This window comes from Polistes dominula, unplaced genomic scaffold, assembly GCF_049000335.1.
Source record: "Polistes dominula isolate Pdom_NZ unplaced genomic scaffold, Pdom_raw_medaka contig_75, whole genome shotgun sequence".
NCBI lineage: Eukaryota > Metazoa > Arthropoda > Insecta > Hymenoptera > Vespidae > Polistes > Polistes dominula.
In genome coordinates, this window is record NW_028301003.1 from 2752161 (window position 1) to 2770285 (window position 18125).

At 25.9% G+C, this 18125-nt stretch overlaps 5 protein-coding genes across 23 annotated transcripts in view; 3 read left to right on the forward strand and 2 right to left on the reverse strand.

Annotated features, from left to right (window-relative positions):
* Positions 1–7762, forward strand: part of Kdm3 (Lysine demethylase 3) — a 209532-nt gene extending 201770 nt beyond the window's left edge. For all 15 annotated transcript variants that reach the window (XM_089173882.1, XM_089173883.1, XM_089173878.1 and 12 more), the window contains 3 exons: positions 17–1454; positions 1534–1789; positions 1962–7762. In XM_089173882.1, coding sequence (XP_089030008.1) covers positions 17–1454; positions 1534–1789; positions 1962–2277 — 2010 coding nt within the window. In that variant the 3' untranslated portion in view covers positions 2278–7762. The remainder of the gene's footprint in view (positions 1–16; positions 1455–1533; positions 1790–1961) is intronic.
* Positions 7763–8251: 489 nt separating this feature from the next.
* LOC107069660 (bolA-like protein DDB_G0274169) lies at positions 8252–9561 on the forward strand. Of its 2 annotated transcripts, none has more exons than XM_015327150.2 (4): positions 8252–8421; positions 8573–8790; positions 9183–9251; positions 9371–9561. In XM_015327150.2, exons 2-4 carry the CDS (start codon positions 8605–8607, stop codon positions 9449–9451), a joined length of 336 nt encoding a protein of 111 aa, XP_015182636.1. In that variant the 5' UTR covers positions 8252–8421; positions 8573–8604; the 3' UTR covers positions 9452–9561. The 2 variants fall into 2 exon arrangements, with proteins under 2 accessions (XP_015182636.1, XP_015182635.1); XM_015327149.2 differs by having other exon boundaries at positions 8253–8461.
* ash2 (set1/Ash2 histone methyltransferase complex subunit ASH2) lies at positions 9309–13233 on the reverse strand. Its single transcript, XM_089173893.1, has 11 exons — positions 12976–13233; positions 12594–12749; positions 12340–12521; positions 12111–12283; positions 11715–11889; positions 10965–11173; positions 10718–10895; positions 10501–10645; positions 10299–10434; positions 9964–10215; positions 9309–9738 (listed from the first exon to the last, which is right to left on the reverse strand). The coding sequence occupies exons 1-11, from the start codon at positions 12996–12998 to the stop codon at positions 9634–9636; spliced, it is 1734 nt and encodes a 577-aa protein (XP_089030019.1). The 5' UTR covers positions 12999–13233; the 3' UTR covers positions 9309–9633.
* Positions 13234–13369: 136 nt separating this feature from the next.
* On the forward strand, positions 13370–15713 carry mtTFB2 (mitochondrial transcription factor B2). Of its 4 annotated transcripts, none has more exons than XM_015327147.2 (4): positions 14196–14337; positions 14520–14917; positions 14998–15293; positions 15483–15713. In XM_015327147.2, exons 1-4 carry the CDS (start codon positions 14328–14330, stop codon positions 15688–15690), a joined length of 912 nt encoding a protein of 303 aa, XP_015182633.1. In that variant the 5' UTR covers positions 14196–14327; the 3' UTR covers positions 15691–15713. The 4 variants fall into 4 exon arrangements, with proteins under 4 accessions (XP_015182632.2, XP_089030016.1, XP_015182633.1 ...); XM_089173891.1 differs by lacking the exon at positions 14196–14337 and having other exon boundaries at positions 14433–14570; positions 14653–14917; XM_015327146.2 differs by having other exon boundaries at positions 13370–14917.
* Positions 15714–16173: 460 nt separating this feature from the next.
* LOC107069656 (transmembrane protein 179) lies at positions 16174–17498 on the reverse strand. Its single transcript, XM_015327145.2, has 2 exons — positions 17145–17498; positions 16174–17055 (listed from the first exon to the last, which is right to left on the reverse strand). Exons 1-2 carry the CDS (start codon positions 17252–17254, stop codon positions 16500–16502), a joined length of 666 nt encoding a protein of 221 aa, XP_015182631.1. The 5' UTR covers positions 17255–17498; the 3' UTR covers positions 16174–16499.
* Positions 17499–18125: the final 627 nt, after the last annotated feature.

Genomic DNA, 18125 nt, shown 5'->3' on the forward strand with positions numbered 1-18125 from the left:
ATAATACTCTTTTTAGGGACGTAAAAATGGAACAATTAAAATATGGGGTGAAAGTGGCAAAGACAGGGATGATTTTTCATGGTTATTGTGTACAAACAGACAAGCTCACGAACCAGAAAGACTTATGCTGACGCAAATAATAGCTGGAGATAGTTTGATAAGACTTGGACAACGTCTTCATGAGTGTAGATCAGAATGGGGAATCCCTCAACATTGTGGTTGTTCTTTTGTTGCACCTGGTCAACCAAATGAAAGTTTAAGAAATTTAATTAAAGGAGAAACCGTTCCTGTTCTTAATGGTAACATTAAGCAAGAACCGAAAGAAGAAAAGAAGGTAACTGAATCTAATGGTGCATCGGAGAACAAAGTTAACGGGGAAGATAAAAATTCACCTTTGAATTGGTTGGCGGATGTGGCATTACAAAACCAAGATAAAAACGAAAGCGGTTCAAGTTCAGATTCGGATGAAGATCGTGACGGTAATTATTCTACATTGAGAGAACTGTTAATAAGGCCATCCCACAAATCCAATGGTAATGGATCCAGATCTAATTCACCTACTAATAACACTAGTAATACCAATTCAGCATCCGGCACAAACACTCATAATAATATGACTAAATCTGGTAAGAAATCTAAAATGGATACACTTGACGAAGTAATAACCAGTGTTATTGAACATACGGTAACTAAAGAAAGAGAAAGCGGATTGGATGACGACGAGAAACCGAGAGAATTGAAACACTTTGTACGTAGATATAAATGGACTCAAAGGGGTAGAGAACCATTACCAATAAGAATCATGACGTTAACCGAAAGTAAAAGTTTATATCCAGATGTACCACATTCCTGGCTGTGTGACGGTAAATTATTAAGGTTAAACGATCCAAACAATCCAAACAATTATAGAATTTTCCAAGACCAATGGAAACGTGGACAGCCGGTTATAGTATCAGACGTAGCTAAATCTCTGGACATGGATCTTTGGCATCCCGATTCGTTTGCCAGAGATTTTGGGGATAAGAAAAATGATCTTATCAATTGTATGACTGGTAACTTGGTACCAAATCAACCAATGAGAAAATTCTGGGAAGGTTTTGAACACTTTTCCAAACGACTTAAAGACGAGAGGGGAAATCATATGTTATTGAAATTGAAAGACTGGCCGCCTGGCGATGATTTTGCTGAATTATTGTCGACGCGTTTTATTGATTTAATGAAAGCATTACCGTTGTTGGAATACACCCATCGACATGGTAGATTGAATTTAGCGAGTCATTTACCTGATTGTTTTGTAAGACCAGATTTAGGTCCTAAAATGTATAACGCATATGGTTCCGCGCTATATCCTAACAAAGGTACTACCAATTTACATTTGGACATTTCCGATGCAGTTAACGTGATGGTATATGTTGGTATTCCTAAGGATGCTGATAATGATGAACACGTCAAAGGTAAATTTAAATGTTAAATGTTTTACATTCAATTCTTATATGTACATTTTATAATAATGTTAACGTTTATAAATTACAGAGGCATTAAGAGCTATTGACGAAGCAGGCTGTGATATTCTGACGCGTCGTCGTGTTCGTGAACGCGGTGAAGCACCAGGAGCATTGTGGCATATTTATGCAGCTCGCGATGCTGACAAAATACGTGACTTATTAAATGCGGTAGCATTGGAACGTGGTGCACGATTAGAACCACATCATGATCCTATACACGATCAAAGTTATTACTTGGATGGTCCACTACGGGAACGATTGTATCGCGAATACGGTGTCGAAGGGTAAGCTTATTTAATCCTTTCAACAACTATTGGGTTGGCAATTAAGTCATTGCTGATTGTAAAAGGCCATCTATCAACAAAATCATTTACTTACCAACCCAATAGTCACAATTACAATTTTCAATGAATGTTGAATGATTGAAATATATTTGTATTTATATAATGATTACAGATACGCAATTGTACAATGTCTTGGAGATGCCGTTTTCGTGCCAGCTGGTGCACCACATCAAGTTAGAAATTTACACAACTGTATCAAAGTGGCAGAAGATTTTGTATCACCTGAGAACGTGTCACATTGTTTCCATCTAACACAAGAATTTCGTGAATTATCCGATTCTCATACCAATCATGAAGATAAGTTACAAATTAAAAACATTATATATCACGCGGTTAAAGATTCTTTAACGGTGTTAGCTAATGCTAAAGAAGAGACCATTGCCAAAACTAAAACTGGAAATGAAACGAAGATTAAAGAAGAAACGTAGCCATAGGCCCCTCGTCATGATCTTTTTTAAAGATCCATGAAATTTGAAAATCATTGTCTTTTAATATATATATACATATATTCATTACAAAACACAAATATAAATTCGCGTTTTTATATACGCGATTTTAGAAGTTACATATAATGCTTCGTCATTTTTCTAGAAGCAAGCAAGGAAATAATAAAAACAAGAACGAATATGAAAATGTGTTGCGTTGTGTGTGTGTGTGAGAGAGAGTGAGAGAGTGAAAATGAGAGAAAGAGAAAGAAAGAGAGTAAGGTTTTTTTTTTATTTCTTTTAATGCTCAACACATTTTAAGAAAACAATTAGAACAACAAACAAAGATAGAGAAAGAGAAGATTATCGGGAATAATGAACTCCGAAATGAATAAATAATTAATTAATTAAATAAATGGATAAATAAATAGATAGTTAGGGGAGGGGAAAGGGAGTGATGTAAGAAAAGAATTTGTTGTGATATTTGAAGGTATAAAACTCGCGTTTAATTTTTCTAGAGAGAAGAAACATTGGCTGAGCCAATAAAACACTGAAGGTTTATTCTCGTTATTAAATAATTTCGTTTGACACTTCCATTTTTTCTTTAATTCTTCTTCTTCTTCTTCTTCTTCTTCTTCTTCTTCTTCTTCTTCTTCTTCTTCTTCTTCATCTTTTTCTTATTCTAGTTCTATTACTCTATTTCTTCTTTAACGTTTTTGTAATTATTATTTTTTATTATTATTATTCCTATTACACTTATAACTTTTCTCTTTTTTTTTTTTTTTTTCGAAGAAAAAACACTCTCCTATGAAAAATGAACAATGAAGTCAATCATAAGAGGTTTTTTTTTCCATTGTGTAAGATTTTTTTTTTTATATAAATAAAAATAATAAATGTCAGATCTCGGGATCGAAAATATTAAAAACCGTAAAAATAATAATAATAATAATAAAATAGCCCTATCCGGTCTCCGCGGATTTTAAGATTGTGATACCAACAGGACTTTGGATATCATACCGTTATTTGTAATTAATAATTATCGTGCCTGTATATATATATATTCAATACAGACTAAACAATGTCTCTATGTCATATATAAATGTAGATAATCGGTTATCGTATCTATTAAGAATCCTAAAAATAAATAGAATCTTTAATGAGATTTTGTCTAGAATTTAGAATTATTATTAATAAGGAATGATTTAAGATAATGAATGATTATAAAGATATCTGATAATAATCATTAATAATAATGATGATGATGATGATGATGATGATGCTTATGATGAATATGATAATAATAGATACCTTTGTGCAATTAATTTGATTGATTAAATTGTTAGAAGACTCTCGTTGCTGAGATTAAAACATTTGAGTTTCATTATCGTGTGCTCCCATCTTAATTCGGTGCTTTCGGTAGTGAATAATAATAATAATAATAATAATATAAGAATAATAATAAATAAATAATTAAATAAATAATAATAATAATGATAATGATAATGATAATCTTTTCAAACTCGAGGAGAGTTCATTTGATCATATTTTTCTCGCTTCTCTGTATTGTGCTCCACATATATATAAAAATAAACAAAATTATATATACATACATATATACATACATATGTATGTGTATATATGAGAGGAACATGATAATAAAATACTGCCTAATTGATTAAACAAAAGAATAAAAAAAAAACAACTACATAAAATGCATGTAAGTGTAAAATAGAGAAATGAAGAAGAAATTTGTTTGCGTCTTTCATCCTCTGCATATTTTGTCTTATTGTGTGTATGATGTGTGTTGTGTATCTGTGTGTTTGTTTTATTGTACGTGGTTGACGTGTTTACATCGTGTTGTTTGTACCTGTTTATCAACAAACTTAATTTGTCGACTATAAACAACAATAGATGCATACATGCATACATACATGCATACACAACATACTTTAAAACGTGAAAGTAATAATCGTCGTTGAGAAGGGGGTGGATAGGAAAGGATAGATAACCTCAAAAATAACTAATACTTTTGATGATGATGATTATTATTATTATTCGCTTATTCGAACATCTAAATAAAATAAAAAAAGATTTAGAAACAAACAAAAAACGATAGACAAGAGTAATAAAAGTATACAATATTGGATTGGTAGATTGGTAATGATTGTAGATTTTGTCGCTAGGTGGCTTTTTGAACTCAGCAATTGACTTAATGGCCCAATCCAATAATTGCATATTTGTATTATCAAAATTTGAATGGATTAACTTTGTTTTGTGATCATACAAATTTCAAGAATACTAAAACAAACAAAAAACATTAGCAAAAAGAGATTTTTTATTTTTTATCAAATTACTACTCGGTACCATTGTCTATTCGATAAAATATAAAAACAAAACTTGTAAAATAAAATAAAGAAAGAACAAAAAAAAGAAATAAGCAGTTAACGATAATGTAATTAAATATCATAAATAATGTTGTAATATTATTTGAAAAAAAAAAAAGTAGAGACAAGAAAAGAAAAGAAAACAAAAAATGAAATGAAATGAAATGAAATACGAAAGAACCAAAAAAAAAAAAATGTAATAACTTTCAAAGTGCCAATGTTGAACAATGATGATGATGATGATGAAGATGAAGATGAAGATGAAGATGAAGGATGATGATGTGAATATGGACATCCAATTTAAAACAAATGTGTGTGCGTATTACGCATAAATTGTTTAATCTCATATGCGTAGGTGTTTGCAGAGAATTTAAAAAAAAAAAAAGAACAACAACACAACAGGAAAAGGAAACAAACAAATGATTAAATTAAACAAAGAACAACTGAGAAAACAGATAAACAGGGTAGAGGAAAAAGGGGGGAATATCCTATCACTGTGAAAAAAAAAATAAAAGAAATCACACAATTTTGCGTCAAACAAATCACTATAAAAATACCAACATAACACAACACAACAACAACACACTAACAAATTGTCGTCGTCGCGTTAATAATACAGCGGGGCTAAGAAGTTTACGGTAATTTATACACGTAAACTGTAAAAAAAAAAAAAAAAAAAAAAAAACAATTAAATTTCCGTCTTTTAATCGTTAAAAATAGAAAACTAAAAGAAAACTAAAACAAAATTCCTTGTATAATCCGAGCGTAATGATTATTATGATGATGATGATAATAATAATAATAATAAGAACAATTGAGACTCCATTTTGAACTTCTTCAAGAAGAAAAAAAAAAGAAAAAAAAAAGGAAGAAACGCCATTGTATATTTATAGATGTTTTTAAAAAAATAATAATAATAATAATAAAATATCGCGCGACTAACCAAACAAAACAAAAAACAAATCTTTTATCGCGGGTCGCAATTTATTACAAAAAAAAAAAAGAAAAGAAAAAAGAAATAAATTAATAAATAAGCAAATGATAAATAAAATAAAATAAAATAAAATTAATGAAAAAAATAAAAAATTATAAAAAATACTTCCGACAAAAGTATAAAAATAGAGTTTTTGTTTTCTTTTATTGTTTTTTATTTTTTATTTTTTTTTTTTATTATTTTTGAAAAAAAAAGATGATCAAATGAGTGATTAAATTAATTGATTAACGGACTTAATAAAAATGAAAAGAGGGAAAAGTGAAGTAGAAAAAATAATGATAAATAAAAATAATTACAACAAACAAATAAAATAAAATAACAAAAAGGGTGAAGAAAAAGAAAAAGAAAAAGAAGAAGAAGAAGAATAATAATAATAAAGTTAAAGCAGAGTAAAAATCTTTGAAAAATTCGCAATTTCTTTGATCTCAACACTTTTTCTAGCATACAACGACTCGATATAATAATAATAATAATATTTAATGAATAAATCTTAAATATCGTAGTATTACTAAGTGCGTTAATATTATGAGAAATGATAAAATGTATCAAACAAACAAACAACAGCAACAAATTACACTTTTATCGATTACAATTTAGAAAAAAAGAACATTGTATAAAGTAAAAAAAGACGTATTAGGTATATTATTGCTAAAAGCAAAGCTATTATTATTATTATTATTATTATTATTATTATTATTATTATTATTATTATTATTATTATTTTCTGTTCTGTTCATTTTTTTTAATTTTTATTAATATTATTACACATAATTAATTAATTATTGTTTAGACTGGCCAATAAATTAATGCAGTTTGTGCCGTTTACTTTACTTAGAATTAAAAAAAAAAAACTGCTCATATTTATTGGCCAACCTAACACCTATTAATATTGTAATTATTAATATTATTATTATTATTATATTATTATTATTATTATTATTATTATTATTATTATTATTATTATTATTATTAATATTATTATTTGTTCTATTGCTACGTGTAAATATACATTTATACATACATATATGTATACTTATACATATATAAATACGAAATTCAATATAAAAAATAAAAAAATTGATAAACTTTAGGATTAAGTTGAAGAAGGATGAAGAGGATGAAAAAAAAAAAACAACGCTAACACGTAAAAAGAAAATAAAAAGATTGAGAAGAGAAGAGAAGAGAAGAGAAAGAAAGAAGATTAAAATGAAAAAAAAAAAAAGTAAAAAAAGTAAATATTACATTCAATGCGTCTAGGTAGATAGTCCATTATACCATTTATTATTATTATTATTATAATTATTACCAATTACTACGATTAAATATTATTATAAAATACACGAAGAAAAATACGATATCTAAATGTTGCTAAATATATCGCGGCCGAGCACGATTATATGAGAATGAGAGTGAGAGTGAGAGAGAAAATGTGAGCGTAATATTATTAATAATTAAAAAAAAAAAAAAAATAATAAAAATAACAAAAAAAGAAGAGAGGAAGAAGAAGAAGACAGAAGAGAAAAAAAACACAGCAAGTAAATAAAAGTCGAATGCACTTGTATATGTGTGTGCGAAAAAATAAAAACCCTTAGGGATTACGTATGTTGTGTGTGTGATTGGTGTGCGTGTGTAATACGTGTGTTTGCTGCTGTACGATGATGGATAGGATATACCTGTGTCTCTTATGAGATCGTAAAAAAAAAAAAAAAAATAAAATAGTGGAAGCCGGAGAAGAAGAAAGCACGAAAAATAATGAAAAAAAAAAAATTACAAAAAGTAAAAAAAACAAACAAACACAATGGGGCAGCGTTTGGGGGCGGAATTATTATTAACGGAATGGATGAATTTAAATGTACAGCTCTTTAAAGAAAAAAAAAAAAAAACAAATAACCCGAATAAGGGAGAAAAGATGAGGAAGAAAAAAAAAGAGAAAAAAAAGATATCCTAAAAAGTAAAAATCCACCCCCAGAGTCCCGTACCACCCCACCACCGGCCGCCCCTCAGTCATAGCAAGTTATGAACCGCGGGCCGGCAGGTCTGAGTATAATTTTTTGTACTGTGTAAATGTAAGAACATAAGTTTGAATAAGAAAAATGTTTATATTATGAAACACCTTGTCTATTTAATTGTTATACTATTATTTTTTCATTTGTTTTGATAATCTTTTTATATATTAAGAATTGTACAATTATTGTGTACTAAGGAACACTACTGTGCATCAAATATGAAATAGTATATGGATGTTTAATATTTCAGTTCAATTAGATTTCATAGTATTATTAATTATTATTTTACCATATTAATTATAGTATTATTATTAATTCATTTGTTTTATGATTAGTATAATTATTTTTTTATTATATTATTACTAGTGCATCCATGATACGTGTTGAATACACCTAATATGGAATTTAATTTATATTATATATATAGTACAATATATATACAAAATAATATATGCACAAATTATATATATATTAATAGTATTTAAATAATATTTTTTGTATAACATATATATATAATATATATTTTTTTGTACGATTTTATTGACCGATATGTCGGTAAGTGTGTTTCACAATAGTTGACGTAGTACTTTCCAGATGACACCACCGATTTCAAAATTCCAATATGGCCGAAAGTTTTATATCAAAGTTTAAATGTCACAATTTATTGGAACAAATCATTATAAAATAAGATATTTTTAATTGTGTTTCTTACATTTAACCTCATAATTGTTTAATTCTGACATAATAAAAACTACGCGTAACGGTAATGATTAAAAACATCTTTAATATTAGAATTTGTCAAAGTGAGTCAATCATTTCCAATTGAAAAATTTTGCTGAACAATTTACATATATATATACCCTTAATTATAAACAAAAGAAAAATTATTATATACTAGATATTTCCTATTCTAGATAATATATCTAAAAACATATTGTTACAAAAAATGAATATCATAACCCAAACAAAACCAATAGAATCATCGATAAGGAAGAAACTGAAAGAATCATTAAACCCATATTTCATTGATGTCATTAATGAATCTTACATGCACAATGTACCTAAAGGTTCAGAAACACATTTTAAAGTAGTTGTAGTATCCGAACAGTTCAACGACAAACCTTTACTTAAGGTAAGAATACAATGTTAATATCTTGCACTGTGATTTAACACAATGAACTGTGTGCCATATTTCTTACTTTTTACATTGAGCTTATAAAAGATTTACAAAATACAGAATTTCCTGTAATTAGTGATACAAGCAAACAGTAAGAAAAAGAAAAAGAGACAAAGCTAAGAACAAATTGTATTTTACATTTTCAACTAAGTTTTTCATGTATTCAATCACTTATGTTTGTTTGTACCACCAGTTACAAAATATCCTTTATACTTGAATAAAATTACTATACTTAGGTCAACGATATGAATAATAATATATATGAGAGTATAATTTTGATATTATTCAATAAATTTATTCTTATTATAAATCATTATTAATATTAGACCATATTTAATTTGATTTAGCGTCACCGTATGATACATGATTTATTAAAACCTGAATTACAACATGATGTACACGCTCTTTCCATCGTAGTAAGTTTTCATTATTTATATAATATACTTTTAAAATGTTGCAATATGATTGATTGATTGATTTCATTTTAAATTATTAAAAAAAAATTTTGTTTTAAATAAAAAAAAAAAAAAAAAAGGCTAAGACACCCGAACAATGGGAAGAAAGTGACAAAACGTTAACGTCCAGTCCTGCATGCAGAGGAGGTTTTGGAAAGTAATGAATTATATTGTATATATATTAGTACGTAAAAAGATTGTATATAATATTTCATAAGATAATTGAAATATATCCTATCGAATAAAATTCAATAAAATAATTTAATATATATTTTTTAAGAACAGATCATATTTAAAAAAAAAAAAAAAAAAGCAAACAAACAAATAAAATGTATTATTAATGTCACAAGGAAAATGTATCTAATCTTAATCTTCCTTCATTTTCGGTAAGATAAAGTATATCAGCCATAGATTGTTCAGCAATAGCTTCTTCTGCTTTATCATGCATCTGTAAATAACATTTTATGATTAATAATATTAATATAATTATTATTAATATATATACTATATTAATTCTATTATAACTTATTTATATATTTATAACTATAATATTATACTATATATATATATATATATATAAGTTATAATAGTATAATATAAGTATAATAATATATATTAATATATTTATATATAATTAATATAAATAAAATACAATAATTATATTAATACTTACACCACGAAAAGTGGTATCAGTAGGTGGACATTTAAAATTAGGTCCAAAATTAACTGAAACTGTTGCACTTTTATGTATTGAAACTGTTGGATAATATGCACCTCTGTTAATATTTATAAAAGCTTCTCCTTGATTAATACCATTTTTGTAATAGACAATTTTACTTCCTGATAAAGATTTCAAAGCTTTTAATGCTTCTGGTACTTGATCTTTCTCCTCGTAATAAAGATGACTCTTGAATTTGACTAATGGCTAAATTACAATGCATATTTATTATTATATAATTTAATGTATATATATAATAATAATAATAATTAATTTAGTCATTTATTTACTCTGTCTTTATATGTATTTGGAATATGTGATGCATCATATGTGTCAGGTAAAGATATAAGAAATCCTAATGTATCTCCTTCTCCATAACTGTTACTATAATGTTTTCCTCTACTTTCATGAAATCTCGTACCTTTCCTATTAAATTAAAAAACAAATTATTATAAGAAAAAGGTAATTAAATGTAAAAATCTTAAAGGATACCTGGATCTCCAAGAATATCCAAATTTGTCATAACCCAACGGTGCTTGAAGATTAGCGTATTCTTGTGCCCAACCAAGCCTGGTAGCAGACCCTTCAGGCATTTCTTCAATCGTTGCTTCCCAATACCAAGTTCCTTTACATACACCTAAAAATATCATTTGTTTATGAATATGTATGTATATCTCTTGAATTTATAAACAATATATAAAATACATACTATGGGTAGCTCTGACCATGCAATATCCTTTTTCACCAGTGACTGCTAATCTGTCTTCAGAAACCCTTAATTGTGGTGCACGATCATGTAATGCAAGTAATACTGCACTTGGGCTTAAAGGTCTGTACAACCAACCAGGAATTGGTTTACCTGCCCAATCACTACTCTCATCAAACTCCTATAACATTGATAATATATTATCATTCGTACACATTGTATATATTTAAAATAATTAGATTTGATCTACTTGTCTAAAAGGTGCATGAGGATCTGGTTCAGCAAGTATATATCTATATCCATCTTTGTTAAAAGGATGTTCTAAAGGATAACCGTGTGCTGGTAATTTTGGTGCTGCCATATCCGAACTTCTACCCTTTTTTCCAGGCCCAGTACCTGCACCTTCTCCGGGTAGTTTACGTTTTGCATTGCGACCACGTAATCCTCCACTTAGTGGCACTTGATATTCCATGTTAATTAAATTATTTTATTTAATAGGCTTTTAAATTATTGTCATTTGTTTAACATTTCTTTTATTATTATGTCAACTATTAAATTCAATTAATTTCATATAAATAAATAAATAATAATTAAAGAATATTTTGTTTATAAAAAAATTAATATTGTTTCTGTCTTCACAAGGAAATAATTTAATATAAAATATATTTTAAATATTAAACTATTTGATCTACACATTACTCTTATTAGTAACTTGTTGTGTGTGATATTGTAGTAGTGATTTCCTTGATAAGATAAGATATATGTATGTTAACATTGAAGCATACTAGTGTATCTTTACTTATGAAAGATAGTATATGAAATGTTTTTTATTCATTATTATATTTTATTCACATTTATATACATTTATTGCAAATATATTAGAACTATTATTGAAATTAATTGAAAATCAATTTATTTAGCAACGTTACACACATGTAATAGAATGTTTATAAATTTATGATAGCACAAAAAAAATTGATATTAGAAAAAATGTACTTACCAACATGTTGAACACCCATTTCAGTAACTTTTAAATGACCACCCTTAATCATTGCTTCATAATTAGGTTTAATTAACATAAGATCTGGGTTTGCAAGCCCAAATAATGGACCTTCCGTACTACTTTCATCCACGGTAAATAATGTACCAACATCTTTCATTAATGCTCTGTGTATCTACAATTATAAATATATCAAATGATAAATTTCATTTTTATAATATCTTTTAAATGGAATATACAAAAATAATATATAACAAAAATGATGAAATTGAGAAAAACTTCTTCTGTTCAGCTTTCTTTGTAAATTGTATTAATGTTAAGTAATATTTGTAAAATTAAGTATTGTAAAAAATTAAGTTTGAATTGTAATATTTTTAGTTTTGTAATGTTTCTTACAGTAACGTGCCAAGAATTTGTGACTCTGCGTGGCATCGTTGTCATACTTTCCCAATGACATTCAATGAAAGGTATTATATCTTTTTCTTTATGAAACAACGTTCTCTGTTCACTTTCTTTTTGACACATTTGTAATAAATTAGCAATAGCTGTTACACACATCTGAGGAAATGCTAAAAATAGATATTATTCGTTAATACAATTTAAAAAAATTAATTTGTAGATATACTTACGTGCTTGATTTTTTTAAAACTTTCTAATCCAGTAGGTGAACAATTTTTACACATAAAAACATAATTCATCATAAATGGAACTAATTTGCCTAATTGATATCCAATACAAGATTCATGAAACCACCTTGAACAGCTTGCGCATAATAATTCTGCAATGTTTAGATTTCTTTCTTTTCCACTACAAAAGAAAAGGTAAATGTAAACACTGTATCATAATATTTGTTTATAATATTAGTTGCATTTAAATTACCAATAACAGTTTCCAGATTCATTATTATTACTCCGATTATTAATTTTGTCATTTGGTTCTGCTGATTTTTGAGTTTTTGGTCTATTCTTGTCATCAGGTTTAACTTTCATTTTATCATCTACACTAACGGTTTGCACATTTTCCATTTTATCATTGCTAAAAAGAAAGAAATAATTTCATTAATTAAACAATAAATAAATATATAATTATATTTATAAAATAATAATAATAAATGTCATTATTGGCGGGAAAAGAAAAGATAATTGATATTTAAGATTTTAACCTATAAACAGATGAAAATAGAAATCAAAACTAAAATCATTTTAACTTAGTGAATGAAATGAAAAGAATATAATAGAAATTAATTATTAAATAATATTACCTTTCTACTTTTTCTTCTGCCATTGTTTGTGCGATTATACTTTATCTTATTTGTTTTATTTTTAATATACAAAGAAACAAACTCGATTCAGTATGAATAACTTTTATCGATTAAAAATAACCAAATTTTATTTTTCAAGTAACTTTCTAAAATATTATTATTTAAATATATATATATATATAAATATAAAATATTTATTATCAAAAATAAGTTATATTTATGATAACGTTAAATAATATTTTCATAATTGCAAAATATTTATTATCATGTGTTTACAATGCGTCTGCGCATTAATTTACATCCGACGCATGCGCAACTGCGAGCATTATTTACGTTCTACGCATGCGCTGATGCGCGTGCCTGCAAGCATTGTATCAGACGCATGTGCGACTTCGTGAGACTGCAGTGACAAGAGTGGACAAAACATCAATTACAAATGCAACAAGACTGTCTCCAATACACCTATAATATCATTGTAAGTAAAAAACAGTTTATTGTGTTAGTATGTGCATCGTAGGGATCCCTAGTGCATCGTAAAGAAATATCAGTGACTGTCGCGCTACCTGGTGATACATTTAACAAATATTCTCACGTTTTGTCAATATTTACCTCAAATGTTGTTTTGTATTCTAACCTTTAAAGAAGTGAATATTGAGTTATGTAAATTATTTTTATTTAATTAAATAATTAATAATTTATTACATTCTACAGAAATATTAATCTAAACAAACATTAGATGGAGTTTTAAATGTGTTTATTAATTAAAAAGCAATACTTTTTCTAATTTATAAACTTACATAGGTTATGTTATAAGCAAACAGTGTTTTTTACTTTCTTAAAAAATACTATATGTATGTGATATCAGTTAAATTTGTAACAGTTTTTAATTTACATGAACATTTTATTAAATAATTATATATATATAATTAACAAATAAGCATAGTTGCATAGTTGCACAGTTGCACAGTTGTTATATATTATAATATTTATACATTTTATAATAAATTATAAAATATTTCATTAAATAGAATTAATTTTAATTCTTTTATTATACATATGTTCATGTTATTAATTTTTAATAGAAAGTTTAATTAGATATAATGCAATTTGCTATTATAGAATTGTATAATAAGAAAAGAGCTCAATGATGATAAGCATTAATTTTAGAATTTCATTAATTAAACAAATGGAAAGGGTTAAACCTTTGAAACTGTTATTGGCACATACAAAATCTTGCTTATATGCAAATTCTACACGATCATTCTCTAACAGCGATAATATTGATAATAATCAAATAAAACAAAATGAATTGGAAAGAATAATGTATGAGGAAAGAAACAAATTATTGAGCGATGTTAAAGAGTATGTAACTATAGAAAAATATGTGAATATTATTAATCCTAAACTAGCTGAAATTTGTCCGAAAAAATATATGAAAATAATAAGCATTAAAGAAGACATTTTATATTTGATGGATAAATGTACAGCTAAAAAATTTGTCCAATTGATTATCGATGATCTTTCCAAAAATATGATTTTTGTAGCTGAATGTAATCCTGGGATGGGTTTATTAACAGAAGAATTATTAAAAGCTGGTATTAAAGAGATATATGCTTATGAAACAAACGATTGTTTTTATCCTACGTTAAATGAATTAAAAACGAAATATCATAATAGGCTACATATAAGAAAAGCGAATTTATTTAAGATGAGCAAATTACATTACATGGATCAACATGATAACATGGATAGAATAAAAGATACATTAAATGGTATTTCCAATCTAGCTTGGGAAAATGATGTAACATACATGCAAGTTATTGGAGCATCTACTGATTTAAAATTCTTTAGACATTTAATATTGGCTATGGTGTTTCGTACAAGTTTTATGAAATTTGGAAGACCATCTTTTTATGTAGCAATATCACCATCTATTTGGCATGTAATTATATTTTAAATTATTAGATTATTGGATGTTTATTTATGTTATTTATTTCTATAATAATTTTTCTATTTTTTTAGGATCTAAATTTTCCTAACAGTAAAGCCATAATGCATTATCTTTACATTTGCTATCAAACATTATTCAATTGTAAATATTTAGGAGATATAGAAAGAATGGCGTATATACCTTGGAGAAAACGAGCATTAAAGAGGCAATCCAAAATGCATGATCATGAAATATTAAATGTTGTTAAAATAGAACCCAAGCCTGATCTTTTTAATAATTATTTGAAATTAGAAGATATAATACCTTATTGGTATTTTCTTAAATATCATTTTACAGGAATAGAACAAAAGATAATACCTGAATTGGAGTAAGTATAATAATTCAAATATAAACAAAATTATAATTGAATCCCTTGAACTTTGATTAAACATTATGGTGAATCATAAAGTGTATATCATGAGTTTTATAAATTGTTATAGTACAAGGAAAAACAAATGATTTGATTTGTTTTTAAAATGATATATAAGTATCATATATAATTAATGAAATATTTCAGAAAATGGGTACCAGGATGTGGATTAAAATTAATACGAATGAATTATAATATATATACTCGTTTTATAGATTTATCACCTATTGAATGTTTCAATCTTTTTAAAGAATTTAAATCCTGGCCGGAATTTGAAAGTTCTATGTTTTTACCAAGTGCTCATAGTTATGTACAATTTTTCAATCGAATCAACACACCTACTAAAATCAATTGACAAATAAACAATTAATAAAATTATTTATTATTATTATTATTATTCTAGTTCTTATTTCATTTTGTAAAATTTTACAGTAAATAACTGAGTATAACACTGTATATAATATTTTTCATCTTTAAAGTTTACACCATTATAAATTTTGTTAAAAATTGTGTCGAATTTATTTATTTAATTAACTTACAAAAATTAACATATAATAAATAGATAAATTAGATTTGTATTTTGATAAAGCCACATAACTTATATATATATATATACATACATAAAAATTATATATTAAATATTTTTATTTATAAATTAATATTAAAATATTTCCTTAACTATAAAAAAAAAAAAATATGAAGTAAAAAATAAAAATTAACATAATTTCTTTGTGCATCAATATACAGATTTGATATGTATTAATTGTAACATATTTTAAACATAATTAACCTGTTCACTTAAACTCAGAATTTATTTTTGAATTATTTTAACAAATAATGTTGAGATGTTAAACTTTTGATAATCAATTGATTTTTACAACAAATTACAGATATATAGTGAACATGTTAATATTGGTAATAAAATAAATGAATTAATATTAAATATCTTAAATATATAATAAAAAGTGAGTAGTTTGTTACAGTAAATAATTTTCATTTAAAATAGAGTATTTCATTCTTATCGATCATAGTTTTCTACATACATTAAAACATATATATTAACAATAATTCTCAGCTATACTAAAAGAAGGAAGCCATATTGACTAAAATATTTCTACAAAATATTCTATTAATAACATAACAAATTATTCATATCATCTCAGATTAACTTGATTCTTGTTGTTGACTACTACCAGTAGCTTCAATCAATTTTTGTCTTTCTCTATACATAGATACTTTCATATTTTCTATTTGATGATAACGTAATAGTTTTAACACAGCAAAAACAGATAAACCAACCCAAATTGACAAACTACTCCAAGTACCAAATTGTGCAGCACCCAATTCAATATGAAAACCAGAAGTATTGATACCATCTGCTTTATCAATATCATTACCAGCTGCTAATTCACATGAAGGAAATCTTTTGGTCATACATTGACACCAAGTCATAAAACCTAATGTTACAATGATTGCAGCGATCAATGTTATTATTGTTAGAAATATACAACTGACTACGTCAACAAATGCTGATAAAAATGAACTGTCTTCACCACGATACATGAAAAAGGAAAGTCTATAAATTTGAAATGCTGCAGTTAAGAATAATACCAATCCAACGAATATGGTATAATTGCATGATATTTGTGAAGCCCAATTAACTACAAATTGTCCATCTGTTTCTTGCCAAGTTCCAGTTGAAAATAACAAACAATGTCCTCTGAAAAGTTAACAAATTAATTCTTTCTTTCTTTCTTAACATTGTAAACAATATATTATATAATAATAATTAATTGTCAATATAATTACTGAAATTCATCTTGATGTAAACTCATTGGTACAATAATACAAAGAGATAAAATAAGTGCAACAACATAACCAGCTATTTGACTGAGAAGTAGAATATTAGTAAGAGCCATAATTATAATGCGTAATAACAATTTGATTTATATATTTTGTTTGTTGGTGGTTTATTTCCACTGGATTATTATTACCAAGTGATTTAATTTTGAATTCTAATCAATTATTATGGAAATGAAATCATTGACTTTCCATTAATGAAAGTCAATGATTGTCACTGAATATTTTTTTTTACTTAAAACATCTATGGGCGTGTTTAGAAAATGCGTTGTTTGACTTTAAACACACGTGAATACTGCTACGTAAGGGCTACCAACCTCATAACCTACAAAATTTTTTAACTATACGTTTAAAGTAATAATATTTATAATATAATAGGACAAAGAGATAAAATTATATTAATTAAAATAATAATTGTGTGTAATAAGAATGAAAAATAATTGAAAAAAAAAATGTTTTGTTTATAATGAATTATTTATCATTTTCAAATTATCATTTAATTGGAATATTAAAAACTAGGCGCCACAAATTATTATTTATGGATTCTATAATAAACTGTAAATTAAATCTTTTCATTTACATATTACATTAGTTATATTTATTCATACGTCATTGAGGTTAAAAAAATGTATTATCAAACAAATTTATTGATTTTTTAATGAAAGAACGAAATAAAGAAAGAAACATAAAAAAGAATTATCAAAAAAGAGAATATAAAATTAGAAATATTATAATTTTCTCTTTCATTTTATTTTTCATATCTTTTTACATTCATTTATTATCAACAAATACATAAATAATACTAATCATTATAAAATAATTTACATATTTTTCGCATAAACATATATATACATATTATGATATACATTTGATTAAAAAAGAAAAAATTTTTAGGTTAGGTCAGAGATACAAAAAAAAACAAAAAAATGA

Bases quoted from the DNA above. Each gene is read 5' to 3' on its own strand.
- mtTFB2 (XM_015327146.2), top strand. From the start codon at position 14,120: ATGATGATAAGCATTAATTTTAGAATTTCATTAATTAAACAAATGGAA. The intron at 14,918-14,997 runs GTAATTATATTT...CTATTTTTTTAG, and splicing joins TATCACCATCTATTTGGCAT to GATCTAAATTTTCCTAACAG. The intron at 15,294-15,482 runs GTAAGTATAATA...GAAATATTTCAG, and splicing joins AAGATAATACCTGAATTGGA to AAAATGGGTACCAGGATGTG.
- LOC107069660 (XM_015327149.2), top strand. From the start codon at position 8,425: ATGATTAAAAACATCTTTAATATTAGAATTTGTCAAA. The intron at 8,791-9,182 runs GTAAGAATACAA...AATTTGATTTAG, and splicing joins ACGACAAACCTTTACTTAAG to CGTCACCGTATGATACATGA. The intron at 9,252-9,370 runs GTAAGTTTTCAT...AAAAAAAAAAAG, and splicing joins TACACGCTCTTTCCATCGTA to GCTAAGACACCCGAACAATG.
- ash2 (XM_089173893.1), bottom strand. From the start codon at position 12,998: ATGGCAGAAGAAAAAGTAGAAAG. The intron at 11,174-11,714 runs GTAAGTACATTT...TGGAATATCAAG, and splicing joins AATGGGTGTTCAACATGTTG to TGCCACTAAGTGGAGGATTA. The intron at 10,646-10,717 runs GTATGTATTTTA...TGATATTTTTAG, and splicing joins CATGGTCAGAGCTACCCATA to GTGTATGTAAAGGAACTTGG.
- LOC107069656 (XM_015327145.2), bottom strand. From the start codon at position 17,254: ATGGCTCTTACTAATATTCTACTTCTCAGTCAAATAGCTGGTTATGTT. The intron at 17,056-17,144 runs GTAATTATATTG...TTAACTTTTCAG, and splicing joins TTACATCAAGATGAATTTCA to AGGACATTGTTTGTTATTTT.